Source organism: Anser anser (assembly GCF_964211835.1).
Source record: "Anser anser genome assembly, chromosome: 27".
Classification (NCBI taxonomy): Eukaryota; Metazoa; Chordata; class Aves; order Anseriformes; family Anatidae; genus Anser; species Anser anser.
The window spans coordinates 7,147,132-7,163,213 of NC_139748.1; the positions used below are offsets into that span (position 1 = coordinate 7,147,132).

A 16,082-nucleotide genomic window follows, 5' to 3' on the forward strand; every position below is an offset into this window, starting at 1 on the left:
GCAGGGGAAAGCTGGGGTGCCGTGGGGATGCCATATGGTGACATGGGATGCCATGGGGTGCTGTGGGGGTGCCGTATGGTGCCAAGGGATGCCGTGGGGCGCCCCTGGGTGCTATGGGGTGCCATGGGAGATGCCAGGGGGTACGATAAGGGTGATACGGGGTGCCGTACAGTGCCCGTGGGATAACGTGTGGTGCCATGGGGTGCCATGGGGATGCCATGGGGTGCCGTGGGGATGCCATATGGTGCCAAGGGATGCCATGGAGCACCCTGGGGTGCCATGGTAGATGCCAAAGGGTACGGTGAGGGTGGGTGAGGTGCCAGAGGGTGTGCATGGGGTATTGTGTGGTGCTGCGGGGTGCTATGTGTTTTCCTGGTTTGCTGTGGGAGGTGCCATGGGGCACCCTAGGGTGCTATGGGGTGCCACGGGAGATGCCTTAGGGTACCATGAGGGTTCCGTGGGGTGCCAGAGGGTGCCCATGGAATATTGTGTGTTGCCACCGGGTTCCTTGGGGTACCGTAAAGTGCTGCGGGATGTCATGGGGCACCCAGGGGTGCCATGGGAGATGCCAGAGGGTACCACGAGGGTCCTGTGGGGTGCTGGAAGGTGCCCGTGGGATACCGTATGGTGCCATGGGGTGCCGCGGGGATGCCGTGGGGGTGCCACGGAGCACCCTGGGGTGCCACGGGAGACGCCTTAGGGTGCCGTGGGGGTGCCCACGGGGGGCCGTGGGGCCCTACAGGAAGCCATGGGACGCTCGGGGGTTCCCTGGGCTGCCCCGTGGGGGGCTGAGAGGTCCCCGGAGACCCCCAGCGCCCCCCCGCGGGCGGGCGCCGCACCCCCGGGGCTGCTCCGGGCCCCGCCCCCCCCGGTGCCCCCCCCACCCCCGCAGGCCCCGCCCCGCGCACGCGCACCGGGGGAGCCGCCGCCGCCGCCGCCGCCGCCGCTCCGAGGCCGCCCCGAGGCCGCCGCCGCCGCCGCCGCCGCCGCCGCCGCCATGGTGCTGGACCTGGACCTGTTCCGCGCCGACAAGGGCGGCGACCCCGGCGCCGTGCGGGAGATGCAGCGGAAGCGCTTCAAGGACCCGGCGCTGGTGGACGCGCTGGTGCGGGCCGACGGCGCCTGGCGGAGGTGTACGTGGGGCGGGGGGGCGCGACCGGGACCCCCCCGGCACCACCGGGACCCCCCTCCGGGACCTCCACCGGGACCCCCCCGGCACCACCGGGACCCCCCTCCGGGACTCCCCCCCGGGACCCCCCGGCTCTGCGGGGCCCGGGCCCGGCCGCACACCTGGCCCCGGGGGTGCCCCCCCCGCCCCGGGCCGGGGGTCCCGGGGGGGTCCCGGGGGGGGTCCCGCGGTGCCCGGGTGCGCCCTGGTGCGGGGGTCGCGGTGCCCCCTCCCCGCGGAGCCGCCCCGAGCCCGGGCAGCACCGGGCACCCCCCGCCCCCCCCCCCCCAGCACCGGGTGGGGACCGGGAGCGGGCACCGAGCCCCGGGTCCGGCTGCGGGGGGACCGGGGGGGGCGCGGGGGGGGGGGGGGGCCAGCAGCCGCCGCCCCGCTGCCGCAGGGGGGGAGCGGTGCCGCAGGGGGGGCTCGGCCTGACCGAGGCGAGGGGAGGCCGAGCCCGGCCCTGCCGCAGCACGCCCGGCGCGTCCCCCGGCTGCCGCCACCGCTGTCCCCCCGCAGCGTGTGGCCGTCACCCCGCAGCACCGCCGTCGCCCCGCGCTCGGGCCCTGCGACGCCGCGCTGCGGGGCCGAGCCGTGGCTGATGCAATCCGCACCACGCTGCCCTTGGGGCGGCCGCCAGGGCCCCGCGTCCTGCCCGGTGCCGGTCGGTGACAGCCCCCCCCCCCCCCCTCCGTGGGCCTCATCCTGCCCGCCCGCGGCGGGTCCCCTGCGGCAGGTGCCCCCCGCAGAGCTCTCCTCTCGCCCCGGGGACGTTCCCGGAGGCAGAGGCTGGCTCTTCCCCCGCGCCGGCGTTAGCGTGTGGGTGCCGGGGGCTGCCTGCCAGCAGGGACAGCTGTGTCCCGCCCGGCCCCGCTGTCACCCGTAGGGCCCTGCCCGTGGCCCCTCCTTGTCCTCGCCCCAGCTCCTCCCCGGCTCTGCGAGGCTTTGCCAGGCGATAGCGGGGAGGGGAGAACGACCCAAATCTCTTGGCTGTCACCCCGTGGCCCTGGGTCCGCCCGGACCCCGACAGCCCCAGTCCAGCCTGGGGGTCCTGGTGGGGCTGCAGCCCGGCGCAGCATCGCTCCCGGTGGGCTCAAACAAATCCTCGGTGTGGGAGCTCTCTGCTGGGGGGCAGCGCTGGTAGGAGGGGGTCAGGGCGAGCTGCAGCACCGGGGGGAGGTCGTAGCCCCACTTCTGTGCCTTGCTGACGGCTTCCTCTGCTCCTCCCTGCAGGTAGGTTTCGTGCCGATAACTTGAACAAGCTGAAGAACCTGTGCAGCAAAACAATTGGGGACAAGATGAAGGTGGGGGCCTTGCAGGCCTGTTCCTAGCATCGCTAAGGAATGTTTTTACTCTGCTGCTTCAGCCTTTACGCACGGTGGGTTTTTTTCTTTCCTCCCGCTGCAGAAAAAAGAACCCGTGGGGACCGACGAGTCTGTTCCGGAGAGCGCGCAGAACCTGGACGAGCTCACGGCCGACATCCTAGGGGTGAGTCCAGCCCCATCTCCCCGGTGCTTTCGTCCAGGGCTTCGCCTGTCCCTGCCCAAACTGGCAGCGTGAGGTGTACGGAAACCCCAGCGCCAGGGCAGGGGCGGCTGCCTGCAGCCCCACAAGCAGCTCCCCGCTTCTCCCAGTCCCACGCCAGCGGTGACTGGCGCTTGCCCGGTGTCGTTCGTCTTAAGGTCGCTGCAGCCTGTGTGTGTCGGCCTGGTCACCAGCCCGGGGCTTGTCCTTTGGTTCCGTGGGGGATTTGAGCAGCCTCAGTAATTGCGTGTCCTCTGCGAGGCCCTTCCTCCCTGCTCATTCCCCTCCCCTCTTCGTTAACTGAGATGTTTAATGAGCGTGGCGCTGGCCGCCTTTTGCTGCCATGGGAGCTGACTGCTCCCCCTTGTTGCTGTCAGGCGCTGCGTGACGCCGTAGCTTGCGCAAGGCCTTTCAGAGCTTGACTTATGTTGGGCCTTTGTGCTCCCTGGCTGTTGTTTGATGCGTTCAGTCCATGGTTTCGCTCCAGAGACCGTGTCAGCGGGTGGGGGTCTGCGATTAACTGCGCTCAGCTGCCAGCCCCCTCTCCCCTGCGGTTTTCCTCCCTTCCCCATCTCACCCCGCTGCCTGCACAGGGGCTGCAGGTATCCCAGATCAAGAAGGTCCGTCTCCTGATCGACGAAGCCATCCTCAAGTGCGACGCCGAGCGCGTCAGGCTGGAGGCAGAGCGCTTCGAGAGTCTCCGGGAGATCGGGAACCTCCTCCACCCCTCGGTGCCCATCAGCAACGACGAGGTAGGGGCGGACGGAGCGCGGCTTCCTGCGGTGTGGGGAGCCGTGGGGCTGACCGGAGCCAGCCCTGCTGGTGCATCAAAGCCAGAAACCACCGGCAAGTGGGACGCGCTGCGGGGAGGTGCCCCCAGATCTGCGGGCGGTGAATGAAATCTGCATGACAAGGCAGCGTTTCCTGCCGGGAGCACACAAAGAGCAGCTCAGACAGCGCGGGACGCGGCCATTGTTCGGGGAATACATGGGAAACTCGCTGGGAGCCGGGGGCTGGGATCTCCCTCGGCTGCCCTCATTCATCCAGCAGGAGTATTTTGCTGGGGGAACACAATTGGGCTGGGCCGGCTGCCAAGTGGCCGCATAATAAGTGACCAGCAGGGATCAGCACTGGGGTTCCAGCTCTGGCTCGAGGGGTCTGGGTTCAGTCGCTGCCAGGTGGCAAAGCCTGGCCCCGGAGGGGGCCGGGGAGTGGGGAAGGGGAAGGGAAGAGGCTGGGGGGGGCCCGGCTCCCAGCCTGGGCCCAGGACAGCGCGGCGAGGAGCAGACTGGTGTCACCACAGGCCGGGGAGGACAGGTGATGGTCTCTGCTCCTTGTCTGTGTGCAGGATGTGGACAACAAGGTGGAGCGGATCTGGGGTGACTGCAGCTGCAGGAAGAAGTATTCCCACGTGGACCTGGTGGTGATGGTGGACGGTTACGAGGGAGAGAAGGGAGCCGTCGTCGCGGGGAGCCGGGGCTACTTCCTTAAGGTGAGAGCCCGGCCCTGCGGCGCTGCCGGGTGAGCAGGGACGGCGCAGCGGGGCGCGTGTGACCGGCGGTGGCTTCCCCTTGTCCCGCAGGGTCCCCTGGTGTTCCTGGAGCAGGCCCTGATCCAGTACGCCCTGCAGAGCCTCCGCGCCAAGGGCTACACTCCCGTCTACACCCCCTTCTTCATGCGGAAGGAGGTGATGCAGGAGGTGGCCCAGCTCAGCCAGTTCGACGAGGAGCTGTACAAGGTGAGCCCGGCGCCCTCTGGCTCTCTGCGTCTCGCCGCCTGGCACCCGCATCCAGCCCGGCCTCTGCCGCGTGCCTTCCCCTGCCGGGAGGCAGCCGGCTGCTGTCCCTTTGCCCTGGCGAGGCCGTGGCATGGGCTCCCTGCTGCTCCCCGTCCCTGGGTCTGTCTTCCTCCGAGGAAGGCCCGCTAGGGACGAGGAAGGCCTGGCCTGCAGACGCAGCCAGTTGTCAAGGCGATGCGGTGACGGGTGACAGCTCGTCCCCAGCCTCGCCATCGGGAGCTGGCGGGAGGCCATTGGGGCCTACAAAGGAGGCCGAACAAGCAGCGAACGGCAGCTGCTCCCCTTTTCTCGACCCACTTCGGAGCCGTCCCGTTCCCCTCCTGGGAAGCCTCGCTGCCAGGGAGCGCGGGCGCCTGTGCTGGCTGCCCTGAGCATCTGCCGGGGCTGGGGGGCTTTGTCCCCAGAGGTGCGGGGACAGCTGGGGACGGGGGACAGAGGCTCTTTCCTGTCCCCACGGCTCCCCCTGCTCCCCAGGTGATTGGCAAGGGCAGCGAGAAGGCGGAGGACAGCTCCATCGACGAGAAGTACCTCATCGCCACCTCGGAGCAGCCCATCGCAGCCCTGCACCGGGACGAGTGGCTGAAGCCGGAGGATCTGCCCATCAAGTACGCGGGGCTGTCGACCTGCTTCCGCCAGGAGGTCGGCTCGCACGGCCGGGACACCCGCGGCATCTTCCGCGTCCACCAGTTCGAGAAGGTGAGAGGAGCGGGGAGCCCCCGCAGGGCATTTGTGCCCCCTCCCAGGCCGGAGCTGACGGGGGGCCGCTCTCTCTCCGCAGATCGAGCAGTTCGTCTACGCCTCGCCGCACGACAACAAGTCGTGGGAGATGTTTGATGAGATGATCGCCACGGCCGAGGACTTCTACCAGTCCCTGGGCATCCCCTACCACATCGTTAACATCGTCTCGGGTAGGGGTCCCCGCCGCGGGGCCGTGTGGGGTGCCGGCGTACCGGGAAGGCCCTTGGGGTGGGGACTTCCTCGCTCCATCTCCTTGCCACAATGGCCTGGGAGCAGACCAGGCGCCTCTGCCAGCGCCTCGGGTGCCACCGTGCCCTGACCCACTTCCCGGCACAGCTTTCTTTGTCCGAGAGCATCCCTGGCTCGCGTTCCCACGGTGTCAGTCCCTAGGCCTGGTCCGGGGAGACGGCGCCTTGGCCCTGGGCGCAGAGGGAAGGGGACGTCTGCTTTCCTGCAGCGATGCTCCGCGTCACTCCGGGCCCACTGGGACGGACACACACTGCGTGGGCACCCCACCATGCTGGGACCGTGTCCCTGCTGCGTCCCCACTGTCCCTCTGGAAGGGAAGGGAAGTCTGAGTGACTCCTCCCAGGGGAATTGCCCGTGTAGTGGCTCCTTCCAGCCTCTGCTCTGCTGGGCAGCCGTGTCCCTGCTCTGGGACGAGCGCAGAGCACTGGCACGGCGCTGCTGAAGCCGCTTTGCAGCCTTCAAGCCTTAGCCTCCGCCGCGGCCCTGACAGTCTGTTTGGGCTGGACCCCGCTAACTGCGGCCCTCCCATCTCGCAGGCGCCTTGAATCACGCCGCCAGCAAGAAGCTGGACCTGGAGGCTTGGTTCCCGGGCTCAGGGGCTTTCCGGGAGCTCGTGTCCTGCTCCAACTGCACCGACTACCAGGCGCGCCGCTTGCGCATCCGCTACGGGCAGACCAAGAAGATGATGGACAAGGTGAGGGCGCGTGGCGGGGGGGGGGGGATGTCCCGCTCTCCCCGTCTTCTGCTTCACTGCGTCCCCCCCTCCCCGTGTCCCTGCTGCAGGTGGAGTTTGTGCACATGCTCAACGCCACAATGTGCGCCACGACCCGGACCATCTGCGCCATCCTGGAGAACTACCAGACGGAGGAGGGCATCCTCGTACCCGAGAGGCTGCGCAACTTCATGCCCCCAGGTAGCAGCCGGCGCCCTGCCCTGCCCGGGCTCCGTCGCTGGGTCCCTGGGCGCCCCGCGTGCCCCTGGTGCGATCTGTCCCGCTTGCTTTTCCCCCAGACCTCCGAGAGATGATCCCGTTCGTGAAGCCGGCCCCCATCGAGCAGGAGCTCTCCAAGAAGCAGAAGAAGCAGCAGGAGGGCAGCAAGAAGAAGTCGGCAGGAGGAGAGCGGGTGCTAGAGGAGCAGATGCAGAACATGGGCGTGAACAGCGCCTAAACGCTGGCCCCGGGGCCGCCGTCGAGGCCTCCTGAATCATCTCGGCTTCTTCCCCGGCTCGGGCTGCGCCCATCCATCACCACCTCTGCTTCGGGGCCCCGTCTGCGTCAGGGAGCTGCTGGTCACCGCCCGGCCCCCCCGGCACCGAGCTCCGGGATGAAGAACTGACAGTACCGGGGCTCCGGCCCCCCCGTCCCCCCCCCCCCCCGAGCGGGGCCACGCGCCCCTGGGTCGCTGCCCTGCGGGCTCATCCCGGGGGCGGAAACTTTCCTCTCCTTCAATCCAATAAAGCAAAGCTGCTGAGACGTGTCGGCGGGCTGCCTGTGCCCCTCTGGGGGTCCCCGCAAAGCGGGGGGGTGGTTGCTGGGGGGCCGGGGCAGCGCTGCAGCATGGGGGGGGGGCGTGGGGGGGCTCCGGCCCCCTCTCCCCTCCTCTGTCCTTTCTCCGCAGCGGCAGCTGGGCGCGGGGCCGCCGCCGGCCCCACACAATGGCGCAGACAAAGGCGGCGCTCGGCGGATCCCATTTGTAATTCAACGAGGGGCCGGGGCCCCGCTCGCCCAGCTGCCGCCCGGGACCCCCGTGGGCAGCGGTGGGGGCGGGGGCGGCTGCCTCAGTTTCCCAAAAGCCGGGGGTGGGAAGGTGGGGGGGGGGGGTAGGGTTGGGCCGTGCCTCCCGCGGCAGCCGGCTGCGTGCCGCGCGTGGGAAAGCCGGGGCTGCACCCACGGGAGCTGGGGGGGGGGGGGGGGGGCCGGCGCCGGCCCCCCCGCAGCCCGACCAGCCGGTTCTGCTCACCCTCGCCCCGCTTCCCCGCCTGGCAGCGCCTTTGAAGGGCACCGGGGGGGGCCCCCGGGCAGGGCGGGGAGCGGCCCCGGCTGAGTCACCGAGCCCTGGGCGGGGGCCGGGGGGGGTCCCCGGGCGGCTTCGGCGCCGGTTCCTTCCCCCCCCGCACCCGTCCGACCCGTTCTGCGCCCCGGGGCCCGGCTCCGCGCCGTCTGCCTGGCACCGCGGCGCGGCCCCGTGCGGGCAGCGGGACGGGGGTGCCGCCGCCTGCAGCCCCCCCCCGGCCCATCGCGGTGCCCTCCCCCCCCCCACGCCCCCTACAGCCCCCTCCCGGTTTATCCCGGTGCCCCTCCCAGTGTCTCCCGGCCCGGCCCCGGAGCTGCGGCTGGCACCGTGTCGGGGGGTCCGGAGCCGGGTGCGGGGTGGGTGCAGGGGGTGCTGCACTCAGGCGGTTCGCGCGTGTGCGTGCCCCGAGTGTGCGCGTACGCGCGTGTCCTGTGCCGCGCGTGCACGGCACGCGTGTCCTACGTGTGTCCACGTGTGTCCCCCCCCGTGCCCGTGCCATGTGCGTGCGTGGGCGCGCGTGTGCGTGGGCGCGTGCATGTGTGTGCATGCCTGTGCGCGTGGGTGCGCGTATGTGCGCGTGTGCACGCGTGGGCGTGCGTGCGCGTGTCTGCACGGGCGTGTGCGCGCCCCCCGCCTGTGCGCCCCCCTCCAGCCGTGCCCGCGCGCCAGGTGCCGGGGTGCGGGGAGGTGCGGGGGGGTCTTGGGGCGGGGGGGGTGGCGGCGGCTCCTTTAAGCGCGGCGCGGCCCCGTGCCGAGCGCGGCCCCGCCCCGGCGGGTGCGCGCGGGCGGCGGGCGCGGCGGCGGCGCGGGGCGCGGGGCGCAGCGGGCACCGGCGGCAGCGGCCGCACCGCGCCATGGGCGCTCCGCCCGCCCGCGGGGCCGCGCTCCTGCTGCTCGCGCTGCTGCTGCTGCCCGCGCCGGGGCAGCCCCGCCGCCCGCCCCCGGGAACCGGCACCGGCACCGGCACCGGCACCTGCCCGCCCGCCGCGCCGCCGGGCGCGCTCCTGCCTCTGCCCCTGCGCCGCGGCGGCTCCGCCGCTTCCAGCGGCACCGGGGACAGCGGCGGGGCCGGGCCCACCCCGCGCACCGGGGCGCACGGCGGCACCGGGGACAGCGGCGGAACGCGGCCGCTCTCGGCCACCGGCGCTTCCAGCGGCACCGGGGACAGCGGCGGCGCCTGGCCTCATCCCGGCCCCGGAGCGCCCGGCGGCGGCGGCGGCGGCGGCGGGGACGGCGGCGGCTCTGGGCCTGCGGCAGGCGCCGGCGCTTCCAGCACCGGCAGCGCTGGGGCTTCCCGCGGCACCGGGGAGCGCAGCGGCACCGGGACCCCTGGGGGTGCCGGAGGCCGTGGAGGCGCCGGGAGCACCGAGCGCACCGCGTGCACCAGCGGCACCGCGAGTCCCGGGGCCACCGCGACCGCGGGGGCCGCCACGAGCCCTGGGGCCGCCAGCACCACGCGGGTCCCCGCGGGCACGGGGCGCTCCCGCCGGCGCCGCAGCCCCAACACGGCGCCGCAGTTCCAGCCCTCCAGCTACCAGGCGTCGGTGGCGGAGAACCGGCCGGCGGGGACGGCGGTGGCGCGGCTGACGGCGGTGGACCCCGACGCGGGCGAGGCGGGGCGGCTGCACTACGCCATGGCCGCGCTCTTCGACAGCCGCTCCGACGCCCTCTTCGCCATGGACCCCGTCACCGGCGCCGTCACCACGGCCGCCCCGCTGGACCGCGAGAGCAAGAGCACCCACGTCTTCCGGGTGACGGCGGTGGACCACGGGGTGCCGCGGCGCAGTGCCATGGCCACGCTGACGGTGACGGTGAGCGATGCCAATGACCACGACCCAGCGTTCGAGCAGCCCGAGTACCGTGAGAGCGTGCGGGAGAACCTGGAGGTGGGCTACGAGGTGCTGACGGTGCGGGCCACCGACGGCGACGCCGGCCCCAACGCCAATGTCCTCTACCGCCTCCTCAACGCTGGCGGGGCCAACGAGGTCTTCGAGATCGATCCCCGCTCGGGCGTCATCCGCACACGCGGCCCTGTGGACCGCGAGGTCGTGGAGGCGTTCGAGCTGCTGGTGGAGGCCACGGACCAGGGCCAGGAGCCGGGGCCCCGCAGCGCCACGGCCACCGTGCGCATCGTGGTAGAGGACGACAACGACAACGCGCCGCAGTTCAGCGAGAAGCGTTACATCGCGCAGGTACCTGAGGACGTGGCGCCCAACTCGGCCGTGCTGCGGGTGACGGCCACCGACCGCGACAAGGGCAGCAACGCCCTGGTGCACTACAGCATTGTCAGCGGCAACACCCGCGGCCACTTCTACATCGACGCGCAGACGGGCGCGCTGGACGTGGTCAGCCCGCTGGACTACGAGGCCAGCAAGGAGTACACCCTGCGCATCCGCGCGCAGGACGGCGGCCGCCCACCCCTCTCCAACATCAGCGGCTTGGTCACCGTGCAGGTGCTGGATGTCAACGACAACGCGCCCATCTTTGTCAGCACGCCCTTCCAGGCCACCGTGCTGGAGAACGTGCCCGTGGGCTACTCCGTCATCCACGTGCAAGCCATCGATGCTGACTCAGGTGACAACGCCCGCCTGGTCTACACCCTCCTTGAGACAGGCGCCGGCTTCCCCTTTGCCATCAACAACAGCACGGGGTGGATCGTGGTGGCCTCTGAGCTGGACCGGGAGGTGGTGGATTTCTACAGCTTCGGGGTGGAGGCGCAGGACCAGGGCAGCCCGCCCATGGCATCCTCGGCCAGCGTCAGCGTCACCATCCTGGACGTCAATGACAACAGCCCCGAGTTCACGCAGCGGGAGTACGGTGCCCGCCTGAACGAGGACGCGGCGGTGGGCACCAGCGTGCTCACCGTCTCCGCCGTCGACCGCGACGCCAACAGCGTCATCACCTACCAGATCTCCAGCGGCAACACCCGCAACCGCTTCTCCATCACCAGCCAGAGCGGCGGCGGGCTCATCTCGCTCGCCCTGCCCCTGGACTACAAGCTGGAGCGGCAGTACCTGCTCACCATCGCCGCCTCCGATGGCACCCGCCAGGACACAGCCCAGGTGGTCGTCAACGTCACCGACGCCAACACCCACCGGCCCGTCTTCCAGAGCTCCCACTACACCGTCAACGTCAACGAGGACCGGCCGGTGGGCACCACGGTGGTGGTCATCAGCGCCACGGACGAGGACACGGGCGAGAACGCCCGCATCACCTACCTGATGGAGGACAGCATCCCCCAGTTCCGCATCGCCCCCGACACGGGGGCCGTCACCACCCAGATGGAGCTGGACTATGAGGACCAGGTGTCCTACACCCTGGCCATCACGGCCCGCGACAACGGCATCCCGCAGAAGTCCGACACCACCTACCTGGAGATCCTGGTGAGCGATGTCAACGACAACGCGCCCCAGTTCCTCCGCGACTCCTACCAGGGCTCCATCTACGAGGACGTGCCAGCCTTCACCAGCGTCCTCCAGGTCTCGGCCACTGACCGCGACTCGGGCCTCAACGGCAGGGTCTTCTACACCTTCCAGGGCGGTGATGACGGCGACGGCGACTTCATCATCGAGTCCACCTCAGGCATCGTCCGCACCTTGCGCCGCCTGGACCGGGAGAACGTGCCGCTCTACGCCCTGCGGGCGTACGCTGTCGACAAGGGCGTGCCAGCCAGGCGGACGCCGGTGGAGATCCAGGTGACGGTGCTGGATGTCAACGACAACCCGCCCGTCTTCGAGCGGGATGAGTTCGACATCTTCGTGGAGGAGAACAGCCCCATCGGGCTGGTGGTGGCCCGCATCACGGCCACCGACCCTGACGAGGGCACCAACGCCCAGATCATGTACCAGATCGTGGAGGGCAACATCCCCGAGGTCTTCCAGCTGGACATCTTCTCCGGCGAGCTCACCGCCCTGGCCGACCTGGACTACGAGGCCAAGGCGGAGTACGTCATCGTGGTGCAGGCCACCTCGGCCCCGCTGGTGAGCCGCGCCACCGTCCACGTGCACCTGCGGGACACCAACGACAACAGCCCCCAGCTGAGGAACTTCGAGATCGTCTTCAACAACTACATCACCAACCGCTCGGGCAGCTTCCCCGGCGGCATCATCGGCCGCATCCCGGCCCGCGACCCCGACGTCTCCGACAGCCTGACCTACGCCTTCGAGCAGGGCAACGAGCTCAACCTGGTGCTGCTGGACCCCCGCACCGGGGACCTGCGCCTCAGCCCGGCCCTGGACAACAACCGCCCGCTGGAGGCCGTCATGAGGGTCTCCGTCTCGGGTAAGACCCCCCTGGGGGGAAACCTGGGGAGAGGGGAGGGTGGTCTGGGGGGGTTCTGCCAGAGTTTAGGGCTGGGGAAACCCCCGGAGGTGCTCCCCGCTGCCTCCTGCCCCGTGCAGGGAGGTTTTGGGGAGCCCCCTCCAGATCTGGGGACATCCTGGGGACCTTTTGTCTGTCCCCCCCTCAGCCCACAGGTCCTGGCAGGAGGCAGTTGGGGTCCCCAGCACCCCCTTTGCCCTCCCCACCACCAGCCTCAGTCCTGGGGGGCCTGGGAGGGGCCCAATACTGCGGAGCGTGGATTTTTGGGGGGGGGGGCAGTCCACAACCCTGTTGCATGGGTTTGGGGGCCCTGGGACCCAGTGCATGTGTTTGGGGGGGTCCTGGCACCTCAGTGTGGGTTGGGGGGGGGCAGCACCCAATGTCTGGGGCCCGGGGTGGAATGGGAGGGTGCTGCAGGGGGGTGGGGGGGCAACTTGGAGGGGGGGAGGGGAGTGGCTCCTGTGTGGCACACACAGGAGCCTGGGGACCCCCCTGGGGACAGGGAGGGAAACTGAGTCACAGACACCTCATGGGGCCAGGCCCCTCCCGCCCCAGTGGCTCCATGTCGGGGGGGGGGTGGTCCTGGGCCTGCACTTCCCCCCCCCAGGGCCTCTGTCTTGTGTGGGAGTGACAGCAGGGGACAGGGACCCTGATGGGGCTGTGACCAGGGAGCTTTGGGGGTCTGGGCTCACCCAGCGCAGTGGGGGGCACACGGGGGGGGGGGGGGGGCACAGCCGCCATGTCCCACTGTGCTGGGGGAAACTGAGGCACGGGGGGGGGTTACAGGGGGTTCTCAGTGCTCGGCCATGGGGAATCTGGGGGCAGGGAACAGGGTGGGGGCGCTTGGCTCCCCCTCCCCAAATCCTCTCCCCCCCAGCCCTTCCCTGCCTCAGTTTCCCACTTAACCCCTTCTGAGGGCACGTGGGGGCCCTCACTCATGGGGGGGACAGCTTGGTTACAGAGCTCCCCCTCCCAGTTCTCTCCCCAGCCCCAGCGGGATGGGGGGGGCAGCCCCAGCCCCCCCATAGCACACTGCCCGGTGCCGCGATGTCCCCCGTCCCCAGCCCCGCGTCCCCCAGCCACCCGTCTGCTGCTCCTGCTCCCGCTGCACAAAGGGGTGGGGAGGGGGTCGCTGGGAGCCCCCCCATGTCCCCCCCGCACAGGGGCTGGGGAACAAAGGGTCCGGCCATAGCTGGGCCCCCGCTGCCACCGCCATGGCAACGCTCCCCCCCCCCGGCCACCGGCCACTTCCATGGGCCACCGCCTGTCACCGTTCCCTGAGCCCACGTCCCCCTGTCCGGTGCCACCCGCAGTCCCCACGTCCCCGGGCTGTCCCCGGGCTGCCTCCATCCGTCCGTCTGTCTGCTGCCGGCGCTCTGCCCATCCTCCGTCTGTCCGTCTGTCCCTCCGCCACCCCAGCGAGGAGGAGGAGGCGGAGGAGGAGGCACTGCAGGCACCGACCCCAGGGTGGGACCCGTTGGGTTGGTGCCCCGTGGCCGTCCCCATCGGGTGCCGCCGTGGAGGGGAAAAGGAGGTGGCTGGTCACGCCGTGACCGTGCCCAGGGGGTGCCACCACAGTGACCATGAGGAGCTGGGTGGTCGCCCCGTGGCCATCCCCACTGGGTGCCACCGCAGCGACCACCACAAGCCAGGTGGTTGCCCCACGGCCATCCCCGTTGGGTGCCACCGTGGCTACCACAGGGAGGTGGGTGGTCACCCCGCGACCATCCCCATCGGGTGCCCCCGTGGCGAACACCACCGGTTGGGCGGTCGCCCCACGGCCATCCCCCCCCGGCTGCCACCGCGGTGACCGCGGCCGTTGTCCTGCCCGCAGATGGGGTCCACAGCGCCACGGCGCAGTGCACGCTGCGGGTGACGGTGATCACGGACGAGATGCTGAGCAACAGCATCACGCTGCGGCTGGCCGACATGTCCCAGGAGCGCTTCCTCTCGCCCCTGCTCAGCCTCTTCCTGGAGGGGGTGGCGGCAGTGCTGGCGGCCCCCCGCCACCGCGTCGTGCTCTTCAACATCCAGACGGACACGGACGTGGGGGCCGCCCGCATCCTCAACGTCAGCCTCTCGGTGCGGCTGCCGGCCTCGGCGCGCGGCGCCCGCTTCTTCTCCTCGGAGGAGCTGCAGGAGCGGCTGTACCTGAACCGCTCGCTGCTGGCCGCCATCTCGGCGCAGCGCGTGCTGCCCTTCGACGACAACATCTGCCTGCGTGAGCCCTGCGAGAACTACATGCGCTGCGTCTCCGTCCTCAAGTTCGACAGCTCGGCGCCCTTCCTGGCCTCCGACACCGTCCTCTTCCGCCCCATCCACCCCGTCACCGGCCTGCGCTGCCGCTGCCCGCCCGGCTTCACCGGCGACTACTGCGAGACCGAGGTGGACCTCTGCTTCTCCAGCCCCTGCGGCAGCAACGGGCGCTGCCGGAGCCGCGAGGGCGGCTACACCTGCGAGTGCCACGAGGACTTCACCGGTGAGAGCTCGGCGCCGTCCCCCGGGCTTCCTCGCAGTGCCCGTCCCCACCTTGGTTTCCCCCCCCGGGCCCTCCTCGCCCTGCTCCCCGCCAGCCCTCCGGCCTCCGTCCCTCCTGCTGCTGCCCCACCGCCACCCGGCCCCGGCCTCCCTCCTCAGCCCTCCGCACCCGGCCCTGCGCCCCTGCCGCTCCTCCGCGCGCCGTGGCCGTCCCCTCGCGGTGCGCCCCTCCAGCCCTTGCAGCATCCATCCCCGTCAGCCCTCCCTTGTCCAGCCTCCAGCCTCTGTCCCTCTGTCCTCCATCCGTCCGTCCGTCCCTCTGTCCATCCATTCCCCATCCCTCCACGTTCTCCGTCTGTCCGTCCGTCCGTCCATTCCCCGTCCATCCTCCATCCCCATCCTCCCCTTTGTCTCCCACTGTTGCCTTCCTCCTTTTGTGCACCTCTGCCTCCCCCCTCCCTCCCCCCAGCCCCCAGCCCCTCTCCCCCTACCCCCTGAGCCCCCCCTGCCCTCCGGGTCCCTCTGCGCACCGCCCCCCTCCCGTCGTCCTCTCCTTGTCCCCTCCTCCCTGTCCCCTCTGTCCCTCCATCCCAGTGCGGTCCCTGCAGGATGTCAGGGCAGAGGGAGACGTCTGGGGGGGACACTCAGAGGACACCCTGGGGACACCCTGGGGACACCCTGGGGACACCCTCCAGGTGGGACCCCCAGGGCTTGGGGGGGGGGGGGGACACGACCCCGGTGCCGGGGGGGCCGGTGCCAGGGTGCCCTCGCGCAGGGGAGCACTGCGAGCTGAGCGCCCGCCGCGGCCGCTGCGTGCCGGGGGTCTGCCGCAACGGGGGCACCTGCGTCAACCTGCTGGTGGGGGGCTTCCGCTGCGAGTGCCCCCCCGGGCACTACGAGAAGCCCTTCTGCGCCATGAGCACCCGCAGCTTCCCCCCCCGCTCCTTCGTCACCTTCCGCGGCCTCCGCCAGCGCTTCCACTTCACCCTCGCCCTGACGTGAGCCCCGGGGAGGGGGGGGGTCCCATGGGGGGGCACGGGCATGGGGCTGTGAGGCAGGGAGGTGGGCGCCCCGTGGGCACAGGGTGGGGGCAGTGGGGTGTGGGGTGGTGGGCGCCCCGTGGGTGTCACTGGGGGCAGTGGGGCAGGGGATATGGGGAGGAAAAATGGGGCAGGGGGCAGTGGGGTGCCCAGGAGGCATGGAGGGGGGGTAATGGGGCATGGGGGGGGGGAGTGACCCATGGACGTGAGGTTGGGCAGTGGGGCATGGGGTGGTGGGCGCCCCACTGGGGACGGTGGAGGCCCCGTGGACATGGCCTGGGGCCACGGGGCAGGGGTGGGGGCTCCCAGACGGCATGGGGTGGGGGCAGCGGGGCAGGGGGCGGCAGCGCATCCCGGTGGGCAGCCGGGCCGTGGGGCACGCCGGGGAGACGTGGGGCGATGGGGCAGGGCCCGGAGCGCTCTGGGGACAGGACGCAGCCCCTGTCCCCGGGCCCAGGTTCGCCACCAAGGAGCGGGACGCGCTGCTGCTCTACAACGGGCGCTTCAACGAGAAGCACGACTTCGTGGCGCTGGAGATCGTCCGCGAGCAGATCCAGCTCACCTTCTCGGCAGGTACGGCCCCGCCGCTCCCCAGCACGGCATCCGCGGCATTTCCTCCTGGCACCGCAGCCGGGCTCTGCCTGGCACCATGGCACCGGCACCGCGTCCCTGGCACCGTGTCCGCATCCCTGGCACCGTGTCCACACCCCTGGCACCGCATCCCATGCTTTGCATTCCTGGCGCCACATCCC

General features: G+C 71.2%; 2 protein-coding genes across 2 annotated transcripts in view; both read left to right on the plus strand.

The window, feature by feature from the left end:
• Positions 1-896: 896 nt before the first annotated feature.
• SARS1 (seryl-tRNA synthetase 1) lies at positions 897-6,951 on the plus strand. Its single transcript, XM_083813004.1, has 11 exons — positions 897-1,133; positions 2,402-2,472; positions 2,576-2,656; positions 3,286-3,444; positions 4,041-4,184; positions 4,275-4,430; positions 4,965-5,186; positions 5,269-5,398; positions 6,014-6,171; positions 6,261-6,390; positions 6,489-6,951. Exons 1-11 carry the CDS (start codon positions 998-1,000, stop codon positions 6,644-6,646), a joined length of 1,545 nt encoding a protein of 514 aa, XP_083669130.1. The 5' UTR covers positions 897-997; the 3' UTR covers positions 6,647-6,951.
• A 1,395-nt stretch (positions 6,952-8,346) lies between these two features.
• Positions 8,347-16,082, plus strand: part of CELSR2 (cadherin EGF LAG seven-pass G-type receptor 2) — a gene marked incomplete at both ends in the record, with an annotated part of 41,431 nt that continues 33,695 nt past the window's right edge. The window contains 4 exon segments of the mRNA XM_083813017.1: positions 8,347-11,773; positions 13,647-14,291; positions 15,066-15,288; positions 15,788-15,903. Coding sequence (XP_083669143.1) covers positions 8,347-11,773; positions 13,647-14,291; positions 15,066-15,288; positions 15,788-15,903 — 4,411 coding nt within the window.

What these genes read in the sequence shown, in the direction of transcription:
- SARS1 (XM_083813004.1), top strand. Translation starts at nt 998, where the DNA reads ATGGTGCTGGACCTGGACCTGTTCCGCGCCGACAAGGGCGGCGACCCC. An exon ending in TGCCCATCAGCAACGACGAG is followed by an intron (nt 3,445 to 4,040) that starts GTAGGGGCGGAC and finishes GTCTGTGTGCAG; the next exon opens with GATGTGGACAACAAGGTGGA. An exon ending in GCGCAACTTCATGCCCCCAG is followed by an intron (nt 6,391 to 6,488) that starts GTAGCAGCCGGC and finishes CTTTTCCCCCAG; the next exon opens with ACCTCCGAGAGATGATCCCG.